The 24,153-nt window shown below is 43.8% G+C and overlaps 1 protein-coding gene across 1 annotated transcript in view; it reads right to left on the bottom strand.

Annotated features, from left to right (window-relative positions):
* Nucleotides 1-24,153, bottom strand: part of LOC132845526 (protein unc-13 homolog A) — a 53,480-nt gene that overhangs the window by 14,016 nt on the left and 15,311 nt on the right. Inside the window, exons 8-28 of the mRNA XM_060869561.1 lie at nucleotides 22,392-22,421; nucleotides 21,207-21,420; nucleotides 16,668-17,747; nucleotides 15,783-15,885; nucleotides 14,508-14,554; nucleotides 12,621-12,699; nucleotides 12,481-12,486; nucleotides 12,088-12,162; nucleotides 11,733-11,952; nucleotides 10,738-10,965; nucleotides 10,468-10,609; nucleotides 9,345-9,514; nucleotides 9,002-9,117; nucleotides 7,820-7,983; nucleotides 7,486-7,639; nucleotides 7,036-7,104; nucleotides 6,849-6,938; nucleotides 5,539-5,673; nucleotides 4,652-4,779; nucleotides 569-654; nucleotides 219-345 (exon numbers count right to left, since the gene is read on the bottom strand). Of these exons, the coding sequence (XP_060725544.1) occupies nucleotides 219-345; nucleotides 569-654; nucleotides 4,652-4,779; nucleotides 5,539-5,673; nucleotides 6,849-6,938; nucleotides 7,036-7,104; nucleotides 7,486-7,639; nucleotides 7,820-7,983; nucleotides 9,002-9,117; nucleotides 9,345-9,514; nucleotides 10,468-10,609; nucleotides 10,738-10,965; nucleotides 11,733-11,952; nucleotides 12,088-12,162; nucleotides 12,481-12,486; nucleotides 12,621-12,699; nucleotides 14,508-14,554; nucleotides 15,783-15,885; nucleotides 16,668-17,747; nucleotides 21,207-21,420; nucleotides 22,392-22,421 (3,463 nt within the window). The remainder of the gene's footprint in view (nucleotides 1-218; nucleotides 346-568; nucleotides 655-4,651; nucleotides 4,780-5,538; nucleotides 5,674-6,848; nucleotides 6,939-7,035; nucleotides 7,105-7,485; nucleotides 7,640-7,819; nucleotides 7,984-9,001; nucleotides 9,118-9,344; nucleotides 9,515-10,467; nucleotides 10,610-10,737; nucleotides 10,966-11,732; nucleotides 11,953-12,087; nucleotides 12,163-12,480; nucleotides 12,487-12,620; nucleotides 12,700-14,507; nucleotides 14,555-15,782; nucleotides 15,886-16,667; nucleotides 17,748-21,206; nucleotides 21,421-22,391; nucleotides 22,422-24,153) is intronic.

Raw genomic sequence — 24,153 nt, 5'->3', positions numbered from 1 at the left:
TTATAAAGTATATCAGTATAATTCACCCTGATATGTGCCGACTTGGAGACGGGCTCTAAGTTCCGACACTGCCACTAGTGACGTGCCACCACTGAGGATATCCAAGGCTAGATTGTTCAGGACAGGACTCTCAACACAGCTTAACTTCTTTCTATTCTATCAGGGACTATTTCATCTATTTCATTCACAGCGCATAAATAGATTTTAAATGTACTTACGTGGGGTACTCGGGCACGCAGCCTTTGGAGCACGGCAGCTCTTTGCAGTACTCGTTGTAGAGCCACTTGACTTTGAAGTGAAGGTTCATGTAATCTGCGCTCTTACACAGCCGGTTCTTCTCGTGCTCTAAAGACACAGACAGCATCAATCTAGCAGGAGCTGTGAGACAGATTGCACTAAAAGCAAGAACGTGCTCAGGAAGAGAGCGACGATAAAGAGGGCACAGGTAGAGTGTCAACTCTGGTCTACTTCATCAGCACGAGTTAAAATGTGCTCTACGGTTTTTCCTGCTAGATCTGTTCACAACCATTAAACAGACGTGAATAAATCATACTGCAGAAATCCTCACCCTCCATGGCATACTTCATATCCTGAGCGAACATGTTCCACATGACCTCTGCGCTGATCTTCCCAACGTTCAGCTCCTGAGGAAACCTGCACAGAGAGCGCTTATGGGTAGTGTGGTCTATATGCTGTTATAAATGCGTCAACACCTTCTGACCAATCAGAAATGAGAATTCCACATAAAATGCCTGGTATCCATACATTCTAATAAGGATTTGTTGTTACATGCACGATATATAAAAAAAGTTTATGACTTTAAATACCACAAGTTTACTGTATATTCCTAATACAATATAAACCCATTTAAATATATTATATAGATTAATATCCTTAATGTCTTATAATGCCTGTTATAAGCCGCTAAAATGTTCAGGTAAGAACTAAGGCTGTTATGTATCGTAGCAAAACTGGATTTGCGGTGCAGATTGTGTAGAATTTGCAGTGTAGGTGATAAGTGGAAGTTATGAAGTCATGTGATCATGTTTTATAACATATTCTGCATGTACATCTACCTATAAACATATTATTATTATTCTAAGTATTGCTCATGCTACATAACACTTTATCCATCCATCCATCCATTTTCTACCGCTTATCCGGGGCCGGGTCGCGGGGGCACCAGTCTAAGCAAGGATGCCCAGACTTCCCTCTCCCCAGACACTTCCTCCAGCTCTTCCGGGGGAATACCGAGGCGTTCCCAGGCCAGCCCGAGAGACATAGTCCCTCCAGCGTGTCCTAGGTCTTCCCCGGGGCCTCCTCCCGGTTGGACATGCCCGGAACACCTCCCCAGGGAGGCGTCCAGGAGGCATCCGGAACAGATGCCCGAGCCACCTTAGCTGACTCCTCTCGATGTGGAGGAGCAGCGGCTCTACTCTGAGCTCCTCCCGAGTGACCGAGCTCCTCACCCTGTCTCTAAGGGAGCACCCAGCCACCCTGCGGAGGAAACTCATTTCGGCCGCCTGTATCCGGGATCTTGTCCTTTCGGTCATGACCCAAAGCTCATGACCATAGGTGAGGGTAGGAACGTAGATCGACTGGTAAATAGAGAGCTTCGCCTTGCGGCTCAGCTCTTTCTTCACCACAACAGACCGGTACATCGACCGCATCACTGCAGAAGATGCACCGATCCGCCTGTCGATCTCCCGCTCCGTCCTTCCCTCACTCGTGAACAAGACCCCAAGATACTTAAACTCCTCCACTTGAGGCAGGAGCTCTCCACCAACCTGAAGGGGGCAAGCCACCCTTTTCCAGTTGAGAACCATGGCCTCAGACTTGGAGGTGCTGATTCTCATCCCCGCCGCTTCACACTCGGCTGCAAACCGTCCCAGTGCACGCTGAAGGTCCTGATTTGAGGAAGCCAACAGGACAACATCATCCGCAAAAAGCATAGATGAAATCCTGTGGTGCCCAAACCGGACTCCCTCCGGCCCCCGACTGCGCCTAGAAATCCTGTCCATATAGATAATGAACAGGACCGGTGACAAAGGGCAGCCCTGCCGGAGTCCAACATGCACCGGGAACAAGTCTGACTTACTGCCGGCAATGAGAACCAAACTCCTGCTCCGGTCATATAGGGACCGGACAGCCCTTAGCAGAGGGCCCCGGACCCCATACTCCCAGAGCACCCCCCACATGTCACCACGGGGGACACAGTCGAATGCCTTCTCCAGATCCACAAAGCACATGTGGACTGGTTGGGCAAACTCCCATGAACCCTCCAGCAACCAGGCGAGGGTATAGAGATGGTCCAGTGTTCCACGACCGGGACGAAACCCGCATTGTTCCTCCTGAATCCGAGGTTCGACTATCGGCCGAATTCTCCTCTCCAGTACCCTGGCATAGACTTTTCCGGGGAGGCTGAGGAGTGTGATCCCCCTGTAGTTGGAACACACCCTCCGGTCCCCCTTCTTAAACAGAGGGACCACCACCCCAGTCTGCCAGTCCAGAGGCACTGTCCCCAGCCTCCATGCGATGTTGCAGAGGTGTGTCAACCAAGACAGCCCCACAACATCCAGAGACTTGAGGTACTCAGGGTGGATCTCATCCACCCCCGGTGCCTTGCCACTGAGGAGCTTCTCAACTACCTCAGTGACCTCAGCTTGGGGGATCGACGAGACCACAACTGAGCCCTCGGCCTCTGCTTCCTCAATGGAAGACATGTCGGTGGGGTTGAGGAGAACCTCAAAGTACTCCTTCCACCGTCCGAAGATGTCCCCAGTCGAAGTCAGCAGATTCCCTGTAAACAGTGTGAGCAGGGCACTGCTTCCCCCTCCTGAGGCGCCGGACGGTTTGCCAGAATTTCTTCGAGGCCAACCGATAGTCCTTCTCCATGGCCTCACCGAACTCCTCCCAGACCCGAGTTTTTGCCTCCGCAACCACCCGGGCTGAAGCTCGCTTGGCCCTCCGGTACCTATCAGCTGCCTCTGGAGTCCCCCGAGCCAACCAGGCTCGATAGGACTCCTTCTTCAGCTTGACGGCATCCCTTACTTCCGGGGTCCACCACCGGGTTCGGGGATTGCCGCCACGACAGGCACCGGAGACCTTACGGCCACAGCTCCGAGTGGCTGCATCGACAATGGAGGTGGAGAACATGGTCCACTCGGACTCAATGTCTCCAACCTCCCTCGGGATCTGGTTGAAGCTCTGCCGGAGGTGGGAGTTGAAGTTCTCTCTGACTGGAGACTCTGTCAAACGTTCCCAGCAGACCCTCACAGTACGTTTGGGTCTGCCAAGTCTGTCCAACTTCCTCCCCCGCCATCGGATCCAACTCACCACCAGGTGGTGATCAGTTGACAGCTCCGCCCCTCTCTTCACCCGAGTGTCCAAGACATACGGCCGGAGGTCAGACCTAGGGTGTCCTGGTACCATGTGTACTGATGGACACCCTTATGCTTGAACATGGTGTTCGTTATGGACAAACTGTGACTAGCACAGAAGTCCAATAACAGAACACCACTCGGGTTCAGGTCGGGGGGGCCGTTCCTCCCAATCACGCCCCTCCAGGTGTCACTGTCGCTGCCCACATGAGCGTTGAAGTCCCCCAGTAGAACGATGGAGTCCCCGGTTGGAGCACTTTCCAGCACCCCTTCCAGAGACACCAAGAAGGTCGGGTACTCTACACTGCCATTTGGCCCGTAAGCACAAATAACAGTGAGAGACCTATCCCCGACCCGCAGGCGCAGGGAAACGACCCTCTCGTTCACTGGGGTGAACTCCAACACATGGTTGCTGAGCTGGGGGGCTATGAGCAAGCCCACACCAGCCCGCCGCCTCTCACCGCGGGCAACTCCAGAGTAGTAGAGAGTCCAGCCTCTCTCGAGGAGTTGGGTTCCAGAGCCCAAGCCATGCGTGGAGGCAAGCCCAACTATCTCTAGTCGGTATCTCTCAACCTCCCGCACCAGCTCAGGCTCCTTTCCCCCCAGCGTGGTGACATTCCATGTCCCTAGAGCCAGATTCCGTGTCCGGGGATTGGGTCGCCGAGGCCCCCGCCTTCGACTGCCACCCAATCCACAATGCACCAGCCCCTTACGGTCCCTCCTGCAGGTGGTGGGCCCACAGGAGATCGGCCCCACGTCGCTCCTTCGGGCTGAGCCCGGCCGGGCCCCGTGGGGTAAGACCCGGCCACCAGGCGCTCGCATGCGAGCCCCAACCCCGGGCCTGGCTCCAGAGTGGGGCCCCGGTTGCGCCATACCGGGCGACGTCACGGACCTTGTTATTAAATTACTCATAAGGGGTATTTGAAATATTTGATAACTCATAAGGGGTATAAAGTGTATTTGATAACACTTTATAAAAGTATATATAATGCCTTATGGGGGTTCAACAAATGATTTAATGCATTATGTAAAGCTTGGGAATTGCATCTTTGCTGCATTATTAAACTTACAACTTTAGTTTCTTACATTATGCTACAGATTGTTAATAAACATATATAACATATAACACAATAGATTTCATGTGAAACCTAATACCATATGAAGCAAGTGCTTTTTATAGGCTTTAAGAGAAGAGAATCAATCACACACACACACACACACACACACACACACACACACACACACACACACACACACACACACACACATACTGGTTAAGGCAGGGTGTGTAGGAGTTCTTGTCCTCCTCTATAATGGAAACTATAAGAGTAATGAGTTTGGACCAGAAGTCCAGGTTCCTGATGCTGGGGCCCTGCTCGTCTGGAGGAACACTCTTAGACTGAGGACAAATAGAAAACACACACACACACACAAACACACACACACACACAGAGTCACTATTTATGACAGTTTGGCTTACATAATGTAAAAACCTCCTCCTTCCTGTAGAGGTTGGAGGAGCTGAGAGAAAAAGCGAGTTGAGTAGAGGAAAGAGCAATGTGGCTCACTGCAGCTCTCTGTTCTCTAACAACCACGCCACCTCGGCTATGATCAATATTTCATCTTAAAAAGGAACGTCCATTAGAGAGGTGATCACTGTTCACTGCTTCCTGCTCCTGAATAACAAGAAAGACGCCTGGAGCAGAACCAACCTGACATCTCGAGCATGAAGCTGGTAAAAAATGACTTGTGTTCCGGGGAGGTGGTAAGAAACAAAAACGAACAGAGCAGTGAGACGCTTTATTACACACCTACGCTCTCGATTCAACATATAAACCATCCAGTGCTGATGCATTCAATAATTAACGTCATGCGGTGCTTAAGCTGTGCTTGAGAATTACATTTTTGGGGACTAAAGTTGGAAATAAATCTTATGCTTTTCTTCTTAAGCCTTACCCAAGATTATGACAAAGAAATTAGGCTAATTTAATGTAGGAAACAAATTATTCATACTTTGTGCTTCAGATTCTCCTTACAAGCTCAACATAAACATTAACCAGTAGCTTTAGGTTTCCTGGGTTGCGTAAATGGATGTAATAATGTATTATGCAAGCACACACACACATACACACACACACACACACACACATCTACTAACCGCATCTGTCTGATATTCCCGACTGTAGAGCTCATGGCAGTTGTTGAAGATGTACTCATATGTAGAGTTCAGACAGGCCTTCACACAGTCCTTAACCACCTGACTGGCTCGAGGAGGGCTTTGCAGCTCCTGGACCTACACACATCCATACACACATCATCCACACAAACACATACAAACAATTGCATCAATGAATCTCCTTGGCAGAAAGAGCTAGAATCCCATTTGGTCTGTCAGCAGGAGTGTAACTGTTTCTTCTGAGCTGTAAAATGCAGGGTTGCAATCAAACAGCAGGAGGTTCAACAGGACAGTATGTTTAGTCATCAGAGCGAGTGTTGCCCCAACACGGTCCCGACCTGGATAGGAAATGAGCGATGACGCATGTTTGGCACTTTCATCTGGTGCACATACAGGTGCTGATGAACTCATCTGAATCTCTGCCAGAACGCAGCCACAACTCAACCTAGATGAGGCTGTGTGGCAGGTTGCGATACGGTCCAGAACTAATCATTTAGGCGACATTCAGGCGGGAAGTGAAACGCGAGCTTGTGTTGCATTTAAGCCGTAAATGTTGTGGCTTACAACTGGGTTATTTTTTGGACTACATTATAATTATCTTTGCCAAATAAACGACACCTTGAAAACATGAAACATCTGCAAAACAGATGAGTTCTTGTTATCAGTTACGTTACAGCCGATATAAATAGAGAATATTCCTGAGAAACCTTAAAGTCCTTGAAGACTCCTCCAAGAAAAAAGCAAGAAAAACATATTAGTGGTTCTATGTTTTTCAATAACAATGATTCCCTATAGGTGAGCTGTTGCTATAGAAACAATACTGCATTAGAAAGAGCAAATTATTATAAAGCGATATTAAGCAGTACTGTGGTATAAAGATATTTCTCCGCATCGAACCAGCGCCTTATGCTCGGAGTAAAGCATGTGTGCCTCTGGTGAAAAAATGCAGGCGTTTCATCAGTAAAGCAGTGGAGTGTTTAATGTGCAGCAAAAATGGGAAATCAAACACTACAACAAGGCTCTGTGAACAGAAAAGCAAGTGTCATTAATCCAGGGGAAAATCTGTGGGCGGTACGCATAAATTAGATGTTTTTGAGCTTTCAAAATCTTTTGAAAGTCTATTATAGCTAGATAACTATTCCTATATGAACTCTCTTAGATCCCTCATCATATATGCACTAAGTATTGACTGAATATACAGTTTCGGGGCAGAACCTTTAACTGTTTTTGTCTTTTTGTTGGTTTACCGTAAAAATTTCCATCATGTGTGAGCGTGTACATGCAGCACAAACCTTCATCCTGAAGAAGGTGATGCTAGTGAGAAGATCTACAGTTGACTTTAGGTCCTGTAGTCGCTCAGGACTGCTAGCAGGGAAATTATTCTGCAAGACATAATGGAATGTGTATGACAAGCCTGGCTCCAGAGTTTAACTGAAGGGATTCTGAGTGTGTAAATGAGTGTGTATCGTGTGTCGGTACCCTGTACATAGAGAGGTCGATTCTCAGAGAGTTATGAAGTTGGTCCAGGAGCTTCACGAACCTCTCTTTCTGCAACATAAACAAACACAGACACACAAACTAGTTTACAAAATGTGCACACCAGCTAGCAGACAATCCTACCTGAAAATATTGAGTGATCATGTAAAATCCGTTAATAACTGGGAGCCAATCACGGGCATCTGAGAGCTTGTGTATAAGAAAACGCTTTCCTCCATGTGTAATGTATCATGAGAGGCACTTTTTTGTAAAGAAGCAGCTAACTGGCTTCATGTGTCACTGAAGAAGGAAGTCCCAGTTGTTAGTCCTCATCTTCCCCAAGTGAGCGTGGGTGTATATTAGTTAGAGTTGGCTGGTGGGTTGCAATTAGCAGGTGACAATACTAGAAAAAAAAACGTGTGGGGAAAAGAGAGTGATCTAAGAGACACGCACCCCGAAGTTGGAGGCGGCGAAACGGTCTGAAGCAGAGACGTTGTTGGAGGACTGCGTGGTGTGGGCGTAGTAAGCGTTGATGTTGGCTAGAAGGGTGCTCATCACAGCTGGCACTCCAGGACACATGTACTTAGATGACAAACATGCAAAGTGCCTGGAACCAGTACACAAACACACACACACACACACACACAAACTTTGATTTGTACAGCGCTTTTAACAATGGTCGCAAAGCAGCTTTACAGAAATCTAAAAAAAAAAAAATAATTAGGATATGCATATTAAATTGATCAACATTTTTATATGTATCTCCCTCTTTCTTTAGTCAGCTTACGTCATGGCTTGGTAGATGGACTCCACTCCGTATCTCATGGCGAACTCGTCCACGATCTCCTGCGCCGTCTCCTCAAAATAAACTTTCCAGGCATCATCTCCTTTAGCGTCAGGGATCTTCACCACTCCGCCGTTCTGCTCTTCGGTGGTGTAATGGAATAGGTGCTGCAGACACAGGAGAAAAGCCTCAATCAATACAATGACTTTTAATGAAATTAACCTCCTGGTTTAGATTCAACCGCACAGACAAATTGAGAATTGGTGGCAAGCGATTGTTAAATACACAGCTTTTTGTAGACGCTTTACATATATGATCGTTGTGTTTGAGTGGCTCGTGCTGAACTAAGCTCAACTGTGGTCATGTGAAGATGCAGCACACGGGATGACACAGCAATGGCACAAAAATACATGTTTGGTTAAACTAAAACACCAGAACAAATATACAGACTTCAATGCAAGTGCCAGCCGTTAAAGCAGTTGTTTCTTCCCTCAGAACTTTTTATACTGATTCATATTTTTAATGATACCCTTTAAACTGCACATTGATCACACATTTTACACTGTGGTTATCATTAGCTATCATAGTGGCAAAAAAAGTCTGCGTCCATGAAGATCTCCAAAGATCACCAAAGATCTCACATCATGGATTCCTCAGTTCCTGTTTTCTTTTCAACTAATTATTACACTACGAAGCTTATGAAACATTCTTCTGCAGACGTTTTCTGATAGCTCAGACTCTTCTTGCCTCTTGAAATGGCAGATCCTATGTGTAAAATTTTTTCGGGTACAGTCCGATGTCAGTTATTTACCAGGACATCTAAGGGAACTGCTGTTATTCCTGACAGTTCTGTCTTGTTTTTATGTGTGTACCCATGCTTCCTGCAATGACACCACCGATTCCCCGGTTCCTCTAATATCTGGAGTCTGCAAAACTGATTTTAGCCAAAACATGGATCTTTTTGAATGTACTGGACAGGATTCCAGATTATTCTTAAACACAAAAAAAGCAATATGGTGGCCTTGACAGTGGAGCCCACTAACTTTCAGTTACTCTCACAGACATATTGAGCTATCGCTACAATCCAGAGGGAAAAAAAATAAATCACATTATAATACATTCATTCATTTTGGGTAAGTTGATCCTGGACAGTATACTGTATAGTACAGTGTCTCTGGAGCTGACCTCATGTAGGCAGGTATACTGGACGTGGTATGGAGCCACTGTTTCCTCTCCTTTAATTTCTACACTGATGTGCATGCGGATGGCTCCAGACACGGCCGATTTATCTGTGCGCTTGTCTGTGTGCAGAGGAGGAGGAGGAGGAAGAGGAGGAGGAGGAGAGAGAAAGAGACAGGTCATAAATTAACTCAACCTCCGTCTAGTCTATTCTTAGATCCTTCTTATTTCCGTTTTCATTAGTTTTCATCATTATGATTAAAGTCTGTCTCACACACACACTCACACACACGCACACACACACACACACACACACACACACACGCACACACACACACACACAGCTCACCCAAGTTGTACCACACATCCATTTCTCCGCTAAGAGTCCGGACCTCGATGATGGTCTGACCCAAGAAGTCATCAGACTCTCGTTTGAACCGTTGTTTCACACGGGATTTAATGTCATCGTCTTCGTCCCACACTCGCACCTTTATGCGATCGGATGAGTTGTGACACTCGCTAGCAAGATGGACACAAACTTGTATATTACTCGTATATTATTGCTATATTCATAATTATATCACAACGCCGTTGAATTCTTGAATCTGATTGTTACAGGGTTATGTTACCTTATGTTACTGGCTACAGGGTTATGTTCAATAAATCTCTGCAATTTTTAAAACATGACAAGCTCACTCACTCACTCACTCACTCATTTTCTACCACTTATCTGAACTACCTCGGGTCACGGGGAGCCTGTGCCTATCTCAGGCGTCATCGGGCATCATCAGGGCACACAGGGCAGGCGTCATCAGGGCACACACACACTCTCATTCACTCACACAATCACACACTACGGACAATTTTTCCAGAGATGCCAATCAACCTACCATGCATGTCTTTGGACCGGGGGAGGAAACCGGAGTACCCAGAGGAAACCCCCGAGGCACGGGGAGAACATGCAAACTCCACACACACAAGGCGGAGGTGGGAATCGAACCCCTAACCCTGGGGGTGTGAGGTGAACGTGTTAACCACTAAACCACCGTGCCCCCCATATGACAAGCTGAATATTTTATTTTTAAAAGGGAATGGTTGTTGACAATGATAACTTGTGGCATAAGATGGATAAACCACAGTCATTGTTTAATAAATAAAAAATAAGTTTGTAAAAACGTTAGCATTGGTAAATTATTGTGGTTTAAGAGAATAAAACACTTCAGGACATGCTGTTATTGGGAAATAATCAACAGAGTGCTAACAGTACCTCAGCTTTGTATCAGGATACAACTCCAATTTGGATTATTTTCCTGTAAATGCATGTCCCAACATGTTTTATTCCAATTCTTCTTACAGGATTCCACCATTAAAAATATTTCCAGTGCTCACTAAATTGTGAACGTAAATAATTGGCCTTCATGACAAACAGTACTAAACAGACTAGAAGTACAAAAAGAGTGTCAAGGTCTTACAAGTGGAAACTCTCGTCCCAGACAGGATTGAGGTTGCCGTAGATGGTTTTGGTCCTTTTCTTGGTCTTTCCCACCTGGACAGTGACGTAGGGATCACTGGAGCCAGTCTTATCCTTGGCCTGTAGTCCTTGAGCACAGACCACTGAGAGAGAAACACATGCAAGCTTACTGTACTGTACTGTATTGTAGTGTATTTCTAAAAACAGTGATTTTTTTTTCTCAGCTAACATTCAGACAGGATTCAATCCTTTCAAGGCTTCGAGCTCTGACCTGTGATGCTGATCTTGGCTGACCATTTGGACGTCCCGTCCAGAACGCTCTGCTTAATCTGCTTCATCTGGGTCGCATGGGTTGTCTTGACCACTCCAAACACCTCCTGGATGAGCTCGAAGATCTCGGGTTTGTTGCGTTCACGGATCTTCATGCGGTCCTTCAGGACCATGATGATGTTCTGAGTGCGGTCCTCTGCACCGTGTTTAGAGCTCTTCTCAGCAGCTCCTGAAACGCACAGCACAGCCAAGAGTCTAATAGAGCAGCTCCAATCTGGCTGATGAACTATTATGTTGTTGGTGAGAAAATAAGCTATGCAAAGAACACATGAATTTCAAAAGTCAACAGTTTTTTATGTGTTGTACCTGCTGAGATGATTAATCACTCGAATTTAACCTTCCCTGACTTCAAAATGTTTTCATTTATAATTTAATCAGTTGGCTAAATTAGAATTTACTCCAACTCTCTCTCTCTCTCTCTCTCTCTCTCTCTCACACACACACACACACACACACACACACACACATTGTGGTCTGTAAGATAAAATTATCTAAAAGTATATGCACATGAAATATCTACCAAGTGACATCTGACCTGTGATGCTGATCTTGGCTGACCATTTGGACGTCATCCCATATGACGTAATAAATTGATTGACATGGCTGCTTCACTGTAATATCTACACTTTTCCCTCAACAGGATAATTTTTTTTAATTTTTTTTAATGAAAATCCAAATGCATGAACATGCTCTGCTCCTTCCTCTGCTAAACAAGTGTTGCATGAGCTGAATTGCATCCTGAAACAGAGCAGGCTATTTTATTTTATGATCCAATAATTTTGTCAGATTCCATCTTTCTTCATAAAATGTAAAAAAAAAAACAAAACAAAAAAAAAACTCTGCTGTAACCCATTTTACACAAAGTATTAATAGATATTACCCAATGTGGCTATTTGTGTCATTTAAAGTGTACATGCTCACATCATGCTCACTCACTCTGTAGGCAGTCTGCATTGAGCAGATCCTGGCACTTATCGTGGCATTTGACCCCACACTCGGTGCAGCGCATGCCCTGCCGGGCGATACCCCAAAGCAGCCCCTCACACTCGTAACAGTAGGTGGGGGTAGTGGCTGTCCACACCTCAAAGTTGTGAGGGGTTGTGCAGGAGATGGGGTAGATCAGAGCCTGCAAGGTCTTCTTATACACGTGACTCTTCTGCAGTCGGAGAAACAGGTTGTGATGCTTTACTGGTGCAGAAACTGTAATCATTCTCTCCCGTTTTTGTTTTTTTAGAGATATAGATATATAGAGACATATAGTCACACACGAACGCAAACACAGATGACTCACCAGTTCCTCGTTGTTGAGTGTGCTACATGCCATAGCAGATGTAATTCCAGCTTTACGAGAGTTCTGAACCAAAGACTGTATTCAGACAGCAAATGGAAAGAAAATTTAAATCATTTCTTTTTGTCAGACAAATGTTAAACATTATATATAAAACATCCATTCCAGGCCCAAAGTTCTGAGAACAACACTAACTAATAGGCAAGTTGGTGTGTGAGATTCTGTAATATAAAAGCTGGGGGAGGAGTTTATTTCTGGGTCAGAAAAATGGCTCTTGTGCCAAAATGGCAACTTCAAACACATAAATGACAAACGGCAACTTTAACTGTACTTTTATGTTTGCTTCCACACTTCTGGCTTGTAGTGTATGATATACTCACGGTGCCTAAAACTTACCATAGCCTGTGTGAAGGCAGAGACAGCAAAAGATAGGAAGAAAAAAATAACGAATTGTTTAAATACGTCCACAAAATTCTGTGATTTATTGCACGCATGTTTTACAACATTGTGAAGATTCTGGTACACGTGCCACTCACCAAGTCCCGTACTAATGGAATAGCTTTCCTCTTGCGTAGGTCAGGCATGCTGTCTATGCTGTACAAAGCTCCTCCCATTCTGCACAAACACAGGAAACGGAAGAAAAAAAAGCTGACATTTGCTCAAGAATACGATTTTCTCCACCAAATGTTTTGCAGTGAGATTCTGCTCATGAGGTAAATAAGTAGCTGAACCAGACAGCTACGCTGGCTCCGCCCCTTTGTGATTGATAGGAGATGCTTAAACTCTAAACACATACAGTTTTCTGAGTCAGATCTTAGTGAGTCTCAACAGGATTACACTTTTCCACCTTCATTCCTAACAGGAGAACAATAAAGTGTTAAGTGCTGAGTGGAGATTATTTAGGATATTGCCACAGAGAATATCTTCCATAGATTATCTGCACTTAGATTAAAACAATATCTATGTCTAAGGTAAGTGTGTCTGTCAACCAATAAATAATAATTTGCGTTAATTTCCAGCAAGAAGCAGAGAACCTCTGATTAACCATAATTCTCAAATCTATTCAAAATACAGAACATATGAGCTCCTGAGAATAGCTCCCTATTGTTTGAGTGAGTGACGTGACCTACAGCTAAGTACGGTGACCCATACTCAGCATTTCTTCTCTGCGTTTAACCCATTGTGAGAATAATTGTATAAAACAATCTTTTCTGATAATGTTGCAGACTTTTTGGATAGAGCACATTGTTCTTTCTCTCTCACACCCACACATAAATATTCCTTCTCTATCTTACACATACACATAGATGCCTTGACCTTAGTTTAACCCCCTCCCCACCATAGTGGGACCCCCTGCTTTGCAGGTATTGCACTTGCAACACCGAAAGCAGTTGTAAGAAACATGATACTTTGGCTGGGAGGTTCCTACATTGAGATAACGGCCAAGGCTCCTTTTGTGGACACTAGCATTAAGCTCTGCACACACACATTACGCCATCCTTCTTTTTGTACGACTATATATTCCTGTTTTACTTAATAAACTTTGGAACTTCTCTCTGAAAAGACTTTGACTAGTGTGTTCATTGAGACGTCCCCGAGTACTCGCCGGGAACCAGAAACCGAGCAGAGGTCGAGAAGGCTGAATTTAGTTACCCTGTCCAGGCGACAGATGAAAATTCCTTACACCCATCCAAAGTGCACACACACAGCAGTGAACACACACACACACCGTGAACACACACCCCGAGCAGTGGGCAGCCATTTATGCTGTGGCGCCCGGGGAGCAGTTGGGGGGTTCGGTGCCTTGCTCAAGGGCACCTCAGTCGTGGCCGGCCCAAGACTTGAACCCACAACCTTAGGATTAGAAGTCAGACTCTCTAACCATTAGGCCACAACTTCCCCAAACTCATTGTTTGGAGACAATGAGTTCAAGTCCTGATGATGACACAGCCATCTGTGGATATGAGCCGAGGGATAAAATTGGCTATGCTCTCTGGGGTAAGAGTGATGTCATGCTCTCGCTTCTCTGTTAATCACAGAGGCACTAGCCAACCGTGGATGTATATGAGCTCATATATGTGAAAGAGGGCTGACAGTGCTTTCCTCAGTGTGTTATGCTGCCCTGTGATGCAGCAGGAGGTTTTGTCACCAGTGTAAACGTCCCTACGTGGGTGTGTTGCAAAAATGAGGAAGCAGACGGCAAACACGTCGTTAGCAAAATTACTGGCGTGTGAAGCTTACCAGTTGTTCTCTCGGTCTCCGTTCACAAACCGGTGCTCGGCCATGAACCACCCCCACAACTGACTTCCTTGGAAAGTTTTTATTCTCTGGGTTTTTTTTAAGCCATGTTTAAAATGTATTTAATTCTGCTTACTTCTACATAGAATCATGAGTAAGTGCTGGACTGTGACTGTGTGACTTACCCGCCCTTTCCAAACCAAAGAGACTGAGAATCTGTTTCTCCTCGTTCCTGATATGAGTTGAGAGAGAGAGAGAGAGAGAGAGAGAGAAATGAAAAGGCCATTCATGCTCGCATATCTCTGGAGTGCACTTCATTACCCTGATTAGGTTTGACCTACAAACCAAAATCAACATATTTACAGCATTCATGGAAGCCTTCTATTATAGTGAGGTACACAGTTACATTCAGAAACCACATCCACACACTCTGAGTCAAAGAGCTGCAATTTTTCCTGACCTTCAATCACCCTGAGAAGCAGCGTCTAATTTTTACAGCAAGATAGAAATGATTGGTATGACATCGTCTTGTGTTTATCACAAAGTGTGTAAAATTATAGTCTGAATTCTAGAATTCCAGGAAAGGCTGTATTCTCTGACCTTTACAGGGATTACATAAAGAAATGATAAAGAACCGCAGTTAGAATTCTGAGGCCAGTTTGATTATAATTTTCACTTTGACACCATTTCATTAATGTTAAATTTAACAAGTGGTAGTAAATAATCTGGACCATCACACTGAAGTCATTTGGCAAAGAGTGCCTTGCTTTTTTCTTCATGCAATCCAGCAAGGTTTCTTTAAACTTAGCTGAGAAACACACTCAGAAGTGTAAATGAATAATCCTGTAGTTGCTGTCACCACAAAAACTAATTCATGCTTCACTCACACAAATGCTCAAGATGCAGGCACAAGAAACACCACAGGAAAGTTATACCACCACAGCAGACCCACCTGACTCTCGTCCAAGCACGGCCCATCTGAGTGAACATGCAAATCGCTAAAGCGATGAAAAGAGACTGAAGAGAAAACAAAATGATGGAATACAGACAAAACAAGAAAACAGCCAAAAATAACAGACGAAACAAAAGAAGAAGCAGTGTGACAAAAATGCATGGCAGCACTTATTAGCAGTGGTTATATTATCAGCAAGACAATGCCTTTTTAGCATTAATATAACTTAGCAAATGCATGTATATAAAATAAAACTCATAAGTAAAACTAAGTGCATCAGGCCAAAAGATTATAGCAAAATAACATTTGTAAAGAAGACCAAGCAGTGATGTGAATTGACTGTTGACTTGAATCCTAACCCAAGTTAGTTTCAGGTTTCCATCCAAGACAGCCATTCAAAAATCAATAGTCCATAGCTCATGCATCATTTTAGCATACACTTAATTCCCCTTCTGATTTGGCATTCCAGATTCCATTCTATGGAAATAAGAGTATTTTTAAGTCCTACCTCCTGCAGCTGCTGTTGGACCTTGTTGAACAGCCGTAGCCAGTTCTCTTTAGCTCGTACTGCTGGGTCTACAGGCTCCTTCACCTCCTTAATCTCTGGCTCTCTACGCACAGACAAAAAGGAAATGCAAGCATAAACAGATGATTAAGGCTTTGATTCAACAATCACACTTGGGATTTGTAGAAAGGTTTATTGTGGGCTGTTTTTGCTGCTTGATTGAGATCCGAAACTTTGAACACCTAGATACCAACTAGATTCCAGTCACCCAAACTGAAGCTGGCACTTCCTACAGGGTTCAGTCGTCTGCAAAACTAAATGAATTGGAACTTAATGCAGAAGTTGCTAATTACTGATTTAAACTAAGGACTTCAACTCCTGAAACTCCAAAGCACTGCACTATCATTTCCTGGTTTAAAAAAATTTTAACAGTTGTCAACAGTGACAGTTGTCTATTGCAGCTTTTTGAAATTTGAAATGCATAGGATATATACAGGGGGCACGGTGGCTTAGTGGTTAGCATGTTCGCCTCACACCTCCAGGGTTGGGGGTTCGATTCCCACCTCCGCCTTGTGTGTGTGGAGTTTGCATGTTCTCCCCGTGCCTCGGGGTTTCCTCCGGGTACTCCGGTTTCCTCCCCCGGTCCAAAGACATGCATGGTAGGTTGATTGGCATCTCTGGAAAATTGTCCGTAGTGTGTGAGTGCGTGAGTGAATGAGAGTGTGTGTGTGTGTGCCCTGTGATGGGTTGGCACTCCGTCCAGGGTGTATCCTGCCTTGATGCCAGATGACGCCTGAGATAGGCACAGGCTCCCTGTGACCCGAGGTAGTTCGGATAAGCGGTAGAAAATGAGAGAGAGAGAGAGAGAGAGGATATATACAGCAATACCTGTCTGCCTGTTCAATCTCTGGTTCCTTCTCCTCTGGTGGTGGTGTTGGAGAGGTGACATCTCGCTCTTTTTCCTCAAGAGGAGAACCTTCTACAGGAAACTCCTCATCCACTGGAGGGGACTGTTCTTGCACTGTTGGCTCCTCAATGACCTGTGTTTCCTCCTTTGGTGTGGTAGGCTTCTCTACAGGGGATAAGGGTTGAGCAGTGGTTGTGGGAGGCTGGGTTGGAGATTCTATGGGTTTGGCTAGGGCTAGAGTTTCTTGCTGGACTCCAGATGCAGGAGGTTGGACTGGTGCAGCTTGGGGCTGAGGTGCTGCAGGTTGTGGTTGTGGTCTTTGGGGTTGGGGTGTAGGTGTGGGAGGCTGTGAGGACATTGACATAGATCCACCCAACCCAAAAACAGCAGTTAGTGGTTTAGCCATAGCAAAAAAGGACTGGACAGATGGAATGGGACCTGTGGAATGCTGTTGCTGAAGCGGTGGCCTAGTTTGCTGCTGTGTTTGGTTTGGTTTGGTCGAAGCTTGATTGGTTGGTGGAGGTTGGGTAGGAGCTTGATTTGTTAGTTGTGTAGGGGCTGGACTGGACATCTGGTTTGCATTCTGGCCCTGTGGTGCCTGCTGGGTTGGTGGATGCTGATGCAGGGATGACTGTTTCTCCAGTGGTGGCCTGGAGGCTGATGGCACACCCAATTTAGGTGCAGTGCTGGTAGGGGTCGGGGTGTATGGAGGCTCCTGATCTTCACTCAGAGCCTCATCCACAGGGTACAGATCTTCATCATTATAGTTAAAGTCCTCCTCCTCACCCTCGTACATGTCTGCATCTTCAGCATATGGGTCACCATCTTCATAAAGGGCACCTTCCTCACCACCATCTTTGTTGTAGGCACCCTCATCACTGTAGGCACCTGTTGTGTCTTCTGGCTCCCAGTCAGGAGATCCTTTGCTGTAGGAAACGGATGAGTGACATGAGTGGTAAGAGTCATTCTCGTCATACAGTTCCCGCTCACAGTACTCTTCCTCACTTAGCTGTGAGCTGCAGTGGCTCAACTCTGCTGATGATGCATAGCTTCCTGTCGGACTAAGAGAAAGAAAGTGAAAGAGAGATAGAGAATGAAAAATTAGTTGATGCTTAGAGAGGGTATAACTGACAGGTTCATCAAGTTTGATTATCAAGGTTTTATGGTTTTCACTTGGGAACTTATCTTGAAGGAGAAAAGCCTTGTTTAGTACGTTTAATTACAACTTAGGATGTTTTTAAAATGTGTCTTGTGTCCTGTGGCTTTTGCAAAGGTTCAACAATAGAAAATGGTTAAAAAAAGATATTTTTTATATCGACAAATCACTAAAGCATCATAACGTTTGAATTATGTTTTGTCTTTAATGCCCCTTTTCCACCAAAAAGAACCGGGTGCTGGCTCAGAGCTAGCACTGGTGCTGGTTCAAAGTTGGTTCCACTGGCGAACCTTCTAAGAACCGGTTTGTCTTTCCACCGGCTAAAGAGCCATCACAGAGCTGAGTCTGACGTCACTGTATACGTGTCACGTTTACCAGCAGCGTTAGCGCAGCAGTGGCAAACACAAACACATCAACAATGGCGAATGATGCTTTACTGTTAATGCTCATGGCTTTGTGAACCTACATTAACACCCAAACACGGCGAATCCAACGTGTACGTGCAGCTCCATGTAGTTTGTATAAACGGAGGTTGTAATCGAGAAAGTACATAACGTTATTTTATCATTAACACAGAAAAAAGTTAGCCTTAGCATGTAGCTACTTACTATCATGTGTGCTGATAATGTATCATATCGCGGTAAAGTAAAAGTGTATTAAACATTAGTATACTTAAGGTATATTCTCAAATGCGCTAACAGTAGCCCCAAGCGGTTCTTAAGTCTAGACCAGCAACGTTTTGGTGCTACTTAAGAACCACTTTTCCTGGTTCAGAGCCGGTGCTTTGGCTGTCGAAAAAGAAAGAACTGGTTCTAAATTAGGCTCTGGCTCCAAACCAGCACTCAAACTGCCTCGGTGGAAAAGGGGCATTAGTGCTTTTTTTGAAAAGTAACTGCTCTATCTTGACTAAAATATCAATAAATGTTTAGAATAATATTTCGGTATTTAAATCACTAGCAATAATTAGACGATGAATAAAAGCAGAGATTGTAAGTCTTTGGGCTTTTGCTTCTGTCAAATGAATCATCCGGAAATAAGGATTATATAACAGTATACAAGACATGTGAGGTAGAAGAGACAAAGAGAGAGAGAAGTTGAGGGGGCAGAGATGGAAGGAGGACCTGATGTTTCATTTGAAACTGCGCAACAGAAACCAAACTCAGATGAGAAAGCAAACCATCAATCTAAATGATGGAGTTACTTTGGCAGTCGTGGGACTAAAGTGAGAACATATCAAGAACAACAAAGCTGACTCATAAAACACACACACACACACACACACACACACACACACATACACACACCATTTTTTCTACGCCTTCATTCTGCCACCAGCTATTTATGCATCAACACAATGCGGAAGAGACCTTGGGAGGCTTCAGTTCGGAAAAGCACCAACTATTCCCAGAGTGCCAAGCCTGTTACATCATGCTGAGTGGGACTCAACCAACTGTTAGGATATTCCCATGTTTTGGCAGCAAAAGTTCTTTTTTTTCTGTGGCAACACTGAGAGCATGCAGCGAGTGAAATTCTGTACGAAACAAGGTCCTAAATTTTAGCTATGGATTACACAATCATCAAATAAATCTTTATTTCAGTACTGTTCCTGCAAAACTAATTAAGATTTATTAACACATGTAAACACATACAGTATATTTGGGTAATGGCCTTTGAATAATAGACTGTATATAGAATGAAGAACAGCTTCTGGGAATGTATGTCCTATATCGGCATCAAAACTCAAGAATGAGCTACAGTATAGAGAACAAAAAAAACAACCCGGGTGGCTTTCTTACATTTTCAAAATCTAACCTGATTTCAGCAAAAATGTAGACGGTGCAAAACACGAGAAATTAGAGCACAATGCTTTAGAAAGGCAAGAGAAAACGAGGAAAAAGAAGCATTTCTGAAGAAAGACACATGAATGAAATATGATGAATGAGAATTTTAAATACATGGAGAAGAGAAGAAGGAAAAAACACTCACCCACACACAACCACACACACACACACACACACACTAACACCCCCCACCTACCCACACACACTATGCCTCCACACACACACACACACGCACACTACCCTCCACACACACACACTACCCTCTACACACACACACACACACAAATACGCACACATACATTGCCCTTCCACACACACACACCCACACCCACACTACCCTCCACACACACACTAACCCTCCACACACACACACACCCACGCTACCCTCCACACCCACACACACTACCCTCCACACACACACCCACACACACACACACACACACACACACACCCCCACTACCCTCCACACCCACACCCACACACACTACCCTCCACACACACACCCACACACACACACACACACACACACACACACACACACTACCCTCCACACACACACCCACACACACTACCCTCCACACACAAACACACACACACACACACACACACACTACCCCTCCAAATCAAAATGTGCTTTAATAAAGCGCTTACACAATGAAAATGAATGTTTCCCCTTCAAGTAGAACCATTTAGCAAAACATGCTTTAACTATACCGTTAACTTTAGCCTTTGGCTTTAACTTTTGGAAAGGCTTCCTACATATACTATTTTGTTTTACATATACCATAAAGTTTTGAGACTTTATATGATCAGATGCGTTTATAGCATTTTGACCACCACTAGGTAAAAACCTTCCAAAGAGATTTTTATTAGTCTCACAAATGTAGAAATTTTATTTTAGACTTTATTCTAGCAGTTCAAAAGTTCAGTATCACTGCCAAAAATTAGTTGAGTCACAAAGCTCGAGTATCATTAGCTATAAAAACTCTTTTCGACAGGCTAGGCAACAATAACATTATTGTTCTTTATGGTGTTAAATAGTCCAAAGATAAAGTGTGAGAGTGTAATTTATATGTTTTATTCATGCATGAAAATGAAACAGGAACACAGAACATAAAAAATGGATCAGCCAGAGAGTCCTTTGTGTCCTTGAATCAATTTGTGAATCAATTCATCAATTGTTCAGGGTGTGCCAGTTAATTGAATCTTTCCGATGAGATTCTCCTTCATTACCAAGTCCCAAATGTTATATTTAGACTCAGGTAAGGTGCTTATGAGAATCTTCTGAACACCCTTTAATGTGCCCTTTGGTGATGCCAGGATCAATACGTAAATGATATTACAATTTAACTTAAAATCTCTTCAATAATTATTCAGAACCAGCACATGAGAGCAGAGAGCAGTATAGTGATTTAGAGCAAGTAGTCTCTCTGTTTTTCTCTCTATCTCTCTCTCTCTCTCTCTCTCTCTCTCTCTCTCTCTCTCTCTCTCTCTCTCTCTCTATGTCTCTCTCTTACTCTCACCTGATTGCTCTCTGGTGGTCGTAGTCGATGATGTCACAACTGTGGATAGAGCGGGTATATGTGGCTCGGTTGGAGCGATGCTGCTGACCCATGGGATACTGGTGGACTGAGGCGTTGGGCTGTGACGTGCTATAGAACGGTGGTGGGATGCTGTTACTTGTCTCACTGCGGTAATCACTGTCCCGATCATCCACTGCGCTATCTGGGTCTTCGTCTACAGGTGGGAAGTGAGTTTTAGCAAAGGATTTAATTTCTCACACACGTTTGCCATTCAATTCACAACACTTACATGTCAAATATAATGCCAAAGCCAAAACCAAACAAAATCCTGTTATATATAAGCCTCTAGAATGAGATGAATGTTTTAAAACAATAGACTCTACTTGAAATGAGATTACCACAAGAGCTAAATCTGGCCCTGAGGGAGGAAGAAGAGGAAGGCTGTGACTCATATAGGAATGGAGTGTGGCGCTGTATTCAGTAAAACTCTTGTATAATTCAAAGCTCTTATTAGTATTGTACTTTGTAGACGAGATCGGATGAGGGGTGGCGTGACAAATGGGCCGACGGGCCAGCTGGACCCCTGCCAGTGAGCCAATCTGCTAATCCACGCATCAGCAAAGGGGTGTGTGAGTGTGTGTGATGCAGTAAGTGTATGATCTACTTGTGATCTTTTGATGACACTGTTGAAAGGCTCAAGAAGATTATGGATTATGTCATTTAAGAGTTATTATCGTGTTATTTTGGTGGAAGTAAGCAACTTGAGGTGATAGGTGAGATTTTCGATATACAAATTCCAATTGCGTTTGTCGGTAGACGGTGCGTCATGTAGTAAAATGACCCTATAATTACGAAACACTATACAGGTGGAAAAAGGAGTATATACAAGTATATAAAAATAAATAAAAACATCTAAAAAGTTTTTTTAAAGATAAATTTAATGCTTTAAATGATTTCACACAACAATGCAGCATGTTATAATCAGTGTTATAACAATGTAAGCTGTTATAATCTTGTAGCTAGAAAAAATCTTGTAGCTCTTGAAAAAATATTAATAGCTGGATAACCTGTGGAAACCAAAGAGACGTGTTCTGAGGGAAAAAATGCCACGTGAATTATTATACTGTCTCATATAAAACACTTTATTCATAGCCTGCAGCTTAATGACAGCAAACAGGGACTCACTCTGCTGGTCTCCCCACAAATTCCAGTTACCTGTAAGAGAGCAGACACAAAAAGGATCCTCAGATCTTTGTGTTTATTAGGCATAATTTGATTAAAAAAAAAATTATGTCATGGTATTCTTTCAATTAAAAAAACACTGAGAATCTGATTAGAAAAGAACTAACTTCGGAGTAGCAGCAGTAATTTATAATGACTGATGTTAATAGAATAAAACAACCTGTCATGTTTTATTCCTTACTGGATTCACCCAAGCGATCTCTCTTTTTCCTCTCTGCTAATGGAGTGGAGGAGATCACAAAGCCTTTATTATAGATGGCTGTGATGCCTCGCCAGTCTGTGATTAACACAGTGTGGGTCTGGCGGGTAGCCAATGACAATCTCCGGCTGTCCGCCACAGCCAACGACAAGCCACCTGAGTGTGGCCCAGGCCGCTGGGACCTGTGTCAGCTCTGTGTAAGGCAATCATGAAGAGGGCTTACTCCAGTCTAGCTGGCAGATAACATGTCATTCACATTTCTCCATCACACAGACATTAACAATGTACTGCCAAGCAGTAAGAACTGAGCTGACTCCAGCATGTAGAAATCTCAGAGCTTCTGTAATAATAATAATAATAATAATAATAATAATAATAATAATAATAATAATAATAATAATAATAATAATAATAATATGAAGATCATTATTGTTGTTGTTGTTGTTCTTCTTCTTCTTCTTCTTCTTATTATTATTATTATTATTATTACTATATAAGGAATATATTATTGAATTATTCAAATTATTCAGTCATTTTTTCTTTGCTTCGTTTGATCAGTATTTTTGCCCTAATTCTAATGCCTTTTGTGTTTCCTTGACCTGCTGTCACTGATTAAACACTACTTTAGCACTAGTTTTACTCCACCAGTGGCTTTGTTTGATTTTTTTTCTTTTGGTGAACTCTTTGTTTGAATTTTTCTTAGAGAGGTGATATGATGGCAGTTAGCCAGCCCACCTTAATTCTGCCCTCAAATAACATCCCTGAAATGTCTGTTACTATTACATGGTTCATTCAGACTTGAAGGTGTTTTGACCAAAGTCCATTCAGTATTAGGAACTAAAGAGTAACTACAGAACGGGAATAAAGCCTTTATTATCGCCACATATACATTTCAGCACAGTGGAATTCTTTTCTTCACATACCCCAAATGAGGAGGTTGGGGTCAGAGTGCAGGGGCAGCTATGATACAGTGCCCCTGGAGCAGGGAGGGTTGAGGGCCTTGCTCAAGGGCCCAGCAGTGGCAGCTTGGCTGTGCTGGGCCTTGAACCCTGATCCTCCGATCAACAACCCAGAGCCTTAACCAGTTGAGCCACTACTGCCCCCCGTACGTATGATGCTGATCCAATGATGTCATTAGCTATCTGTTTATTTTGCATCAGATCTGATATTCTGCAAATGATCTATAATTAGATTGTCTCTTAGTGTGTTCTCCTGCCTCCATATACAACCTCATGTCCATAACCTGAACACACTGCTATTAGTGAAAGTGAGTAGTTAGTGAAGGCATGAGGTGGCCTCTGTGAAAAGCTCTGCATTTCCATTTTGCCAGTGTAAAGTGAAACTAAACAAAAAGTGGTGATAAATCTATCAACTTTCAGACTACTGTAAGAATTTGGCCTTTGCAGATCAGGTGATGCCAAAATTCCACATCAAAAGCTTCCATAACACAGATAACTGATATCCGGTGAGTGTAAGATTACATAATCCAGACAAGACTAAAAGCTT

Source organism: Tachysurus vachellii, chromosome 1, assembly GCF_030014155.1.
Source record: "Tachysurus vachellii isolate PV-2020 chromosome 1, HZAU_Pvac_v1, whole genome shotgun sequence".
Taxonomy (NCBI): domain Eukaryota; kingdom Metazoa; phylum Chordata; class Actinopteri; order Siluriformes; family Bagridae; genus Tachysurus; species Tachysurus vachellii.
The sequence above is the reverse complement of the archived record's forward strand: the minus strand, read 5'-3'. Positions and strand labels throughout refer to the sequence as shown.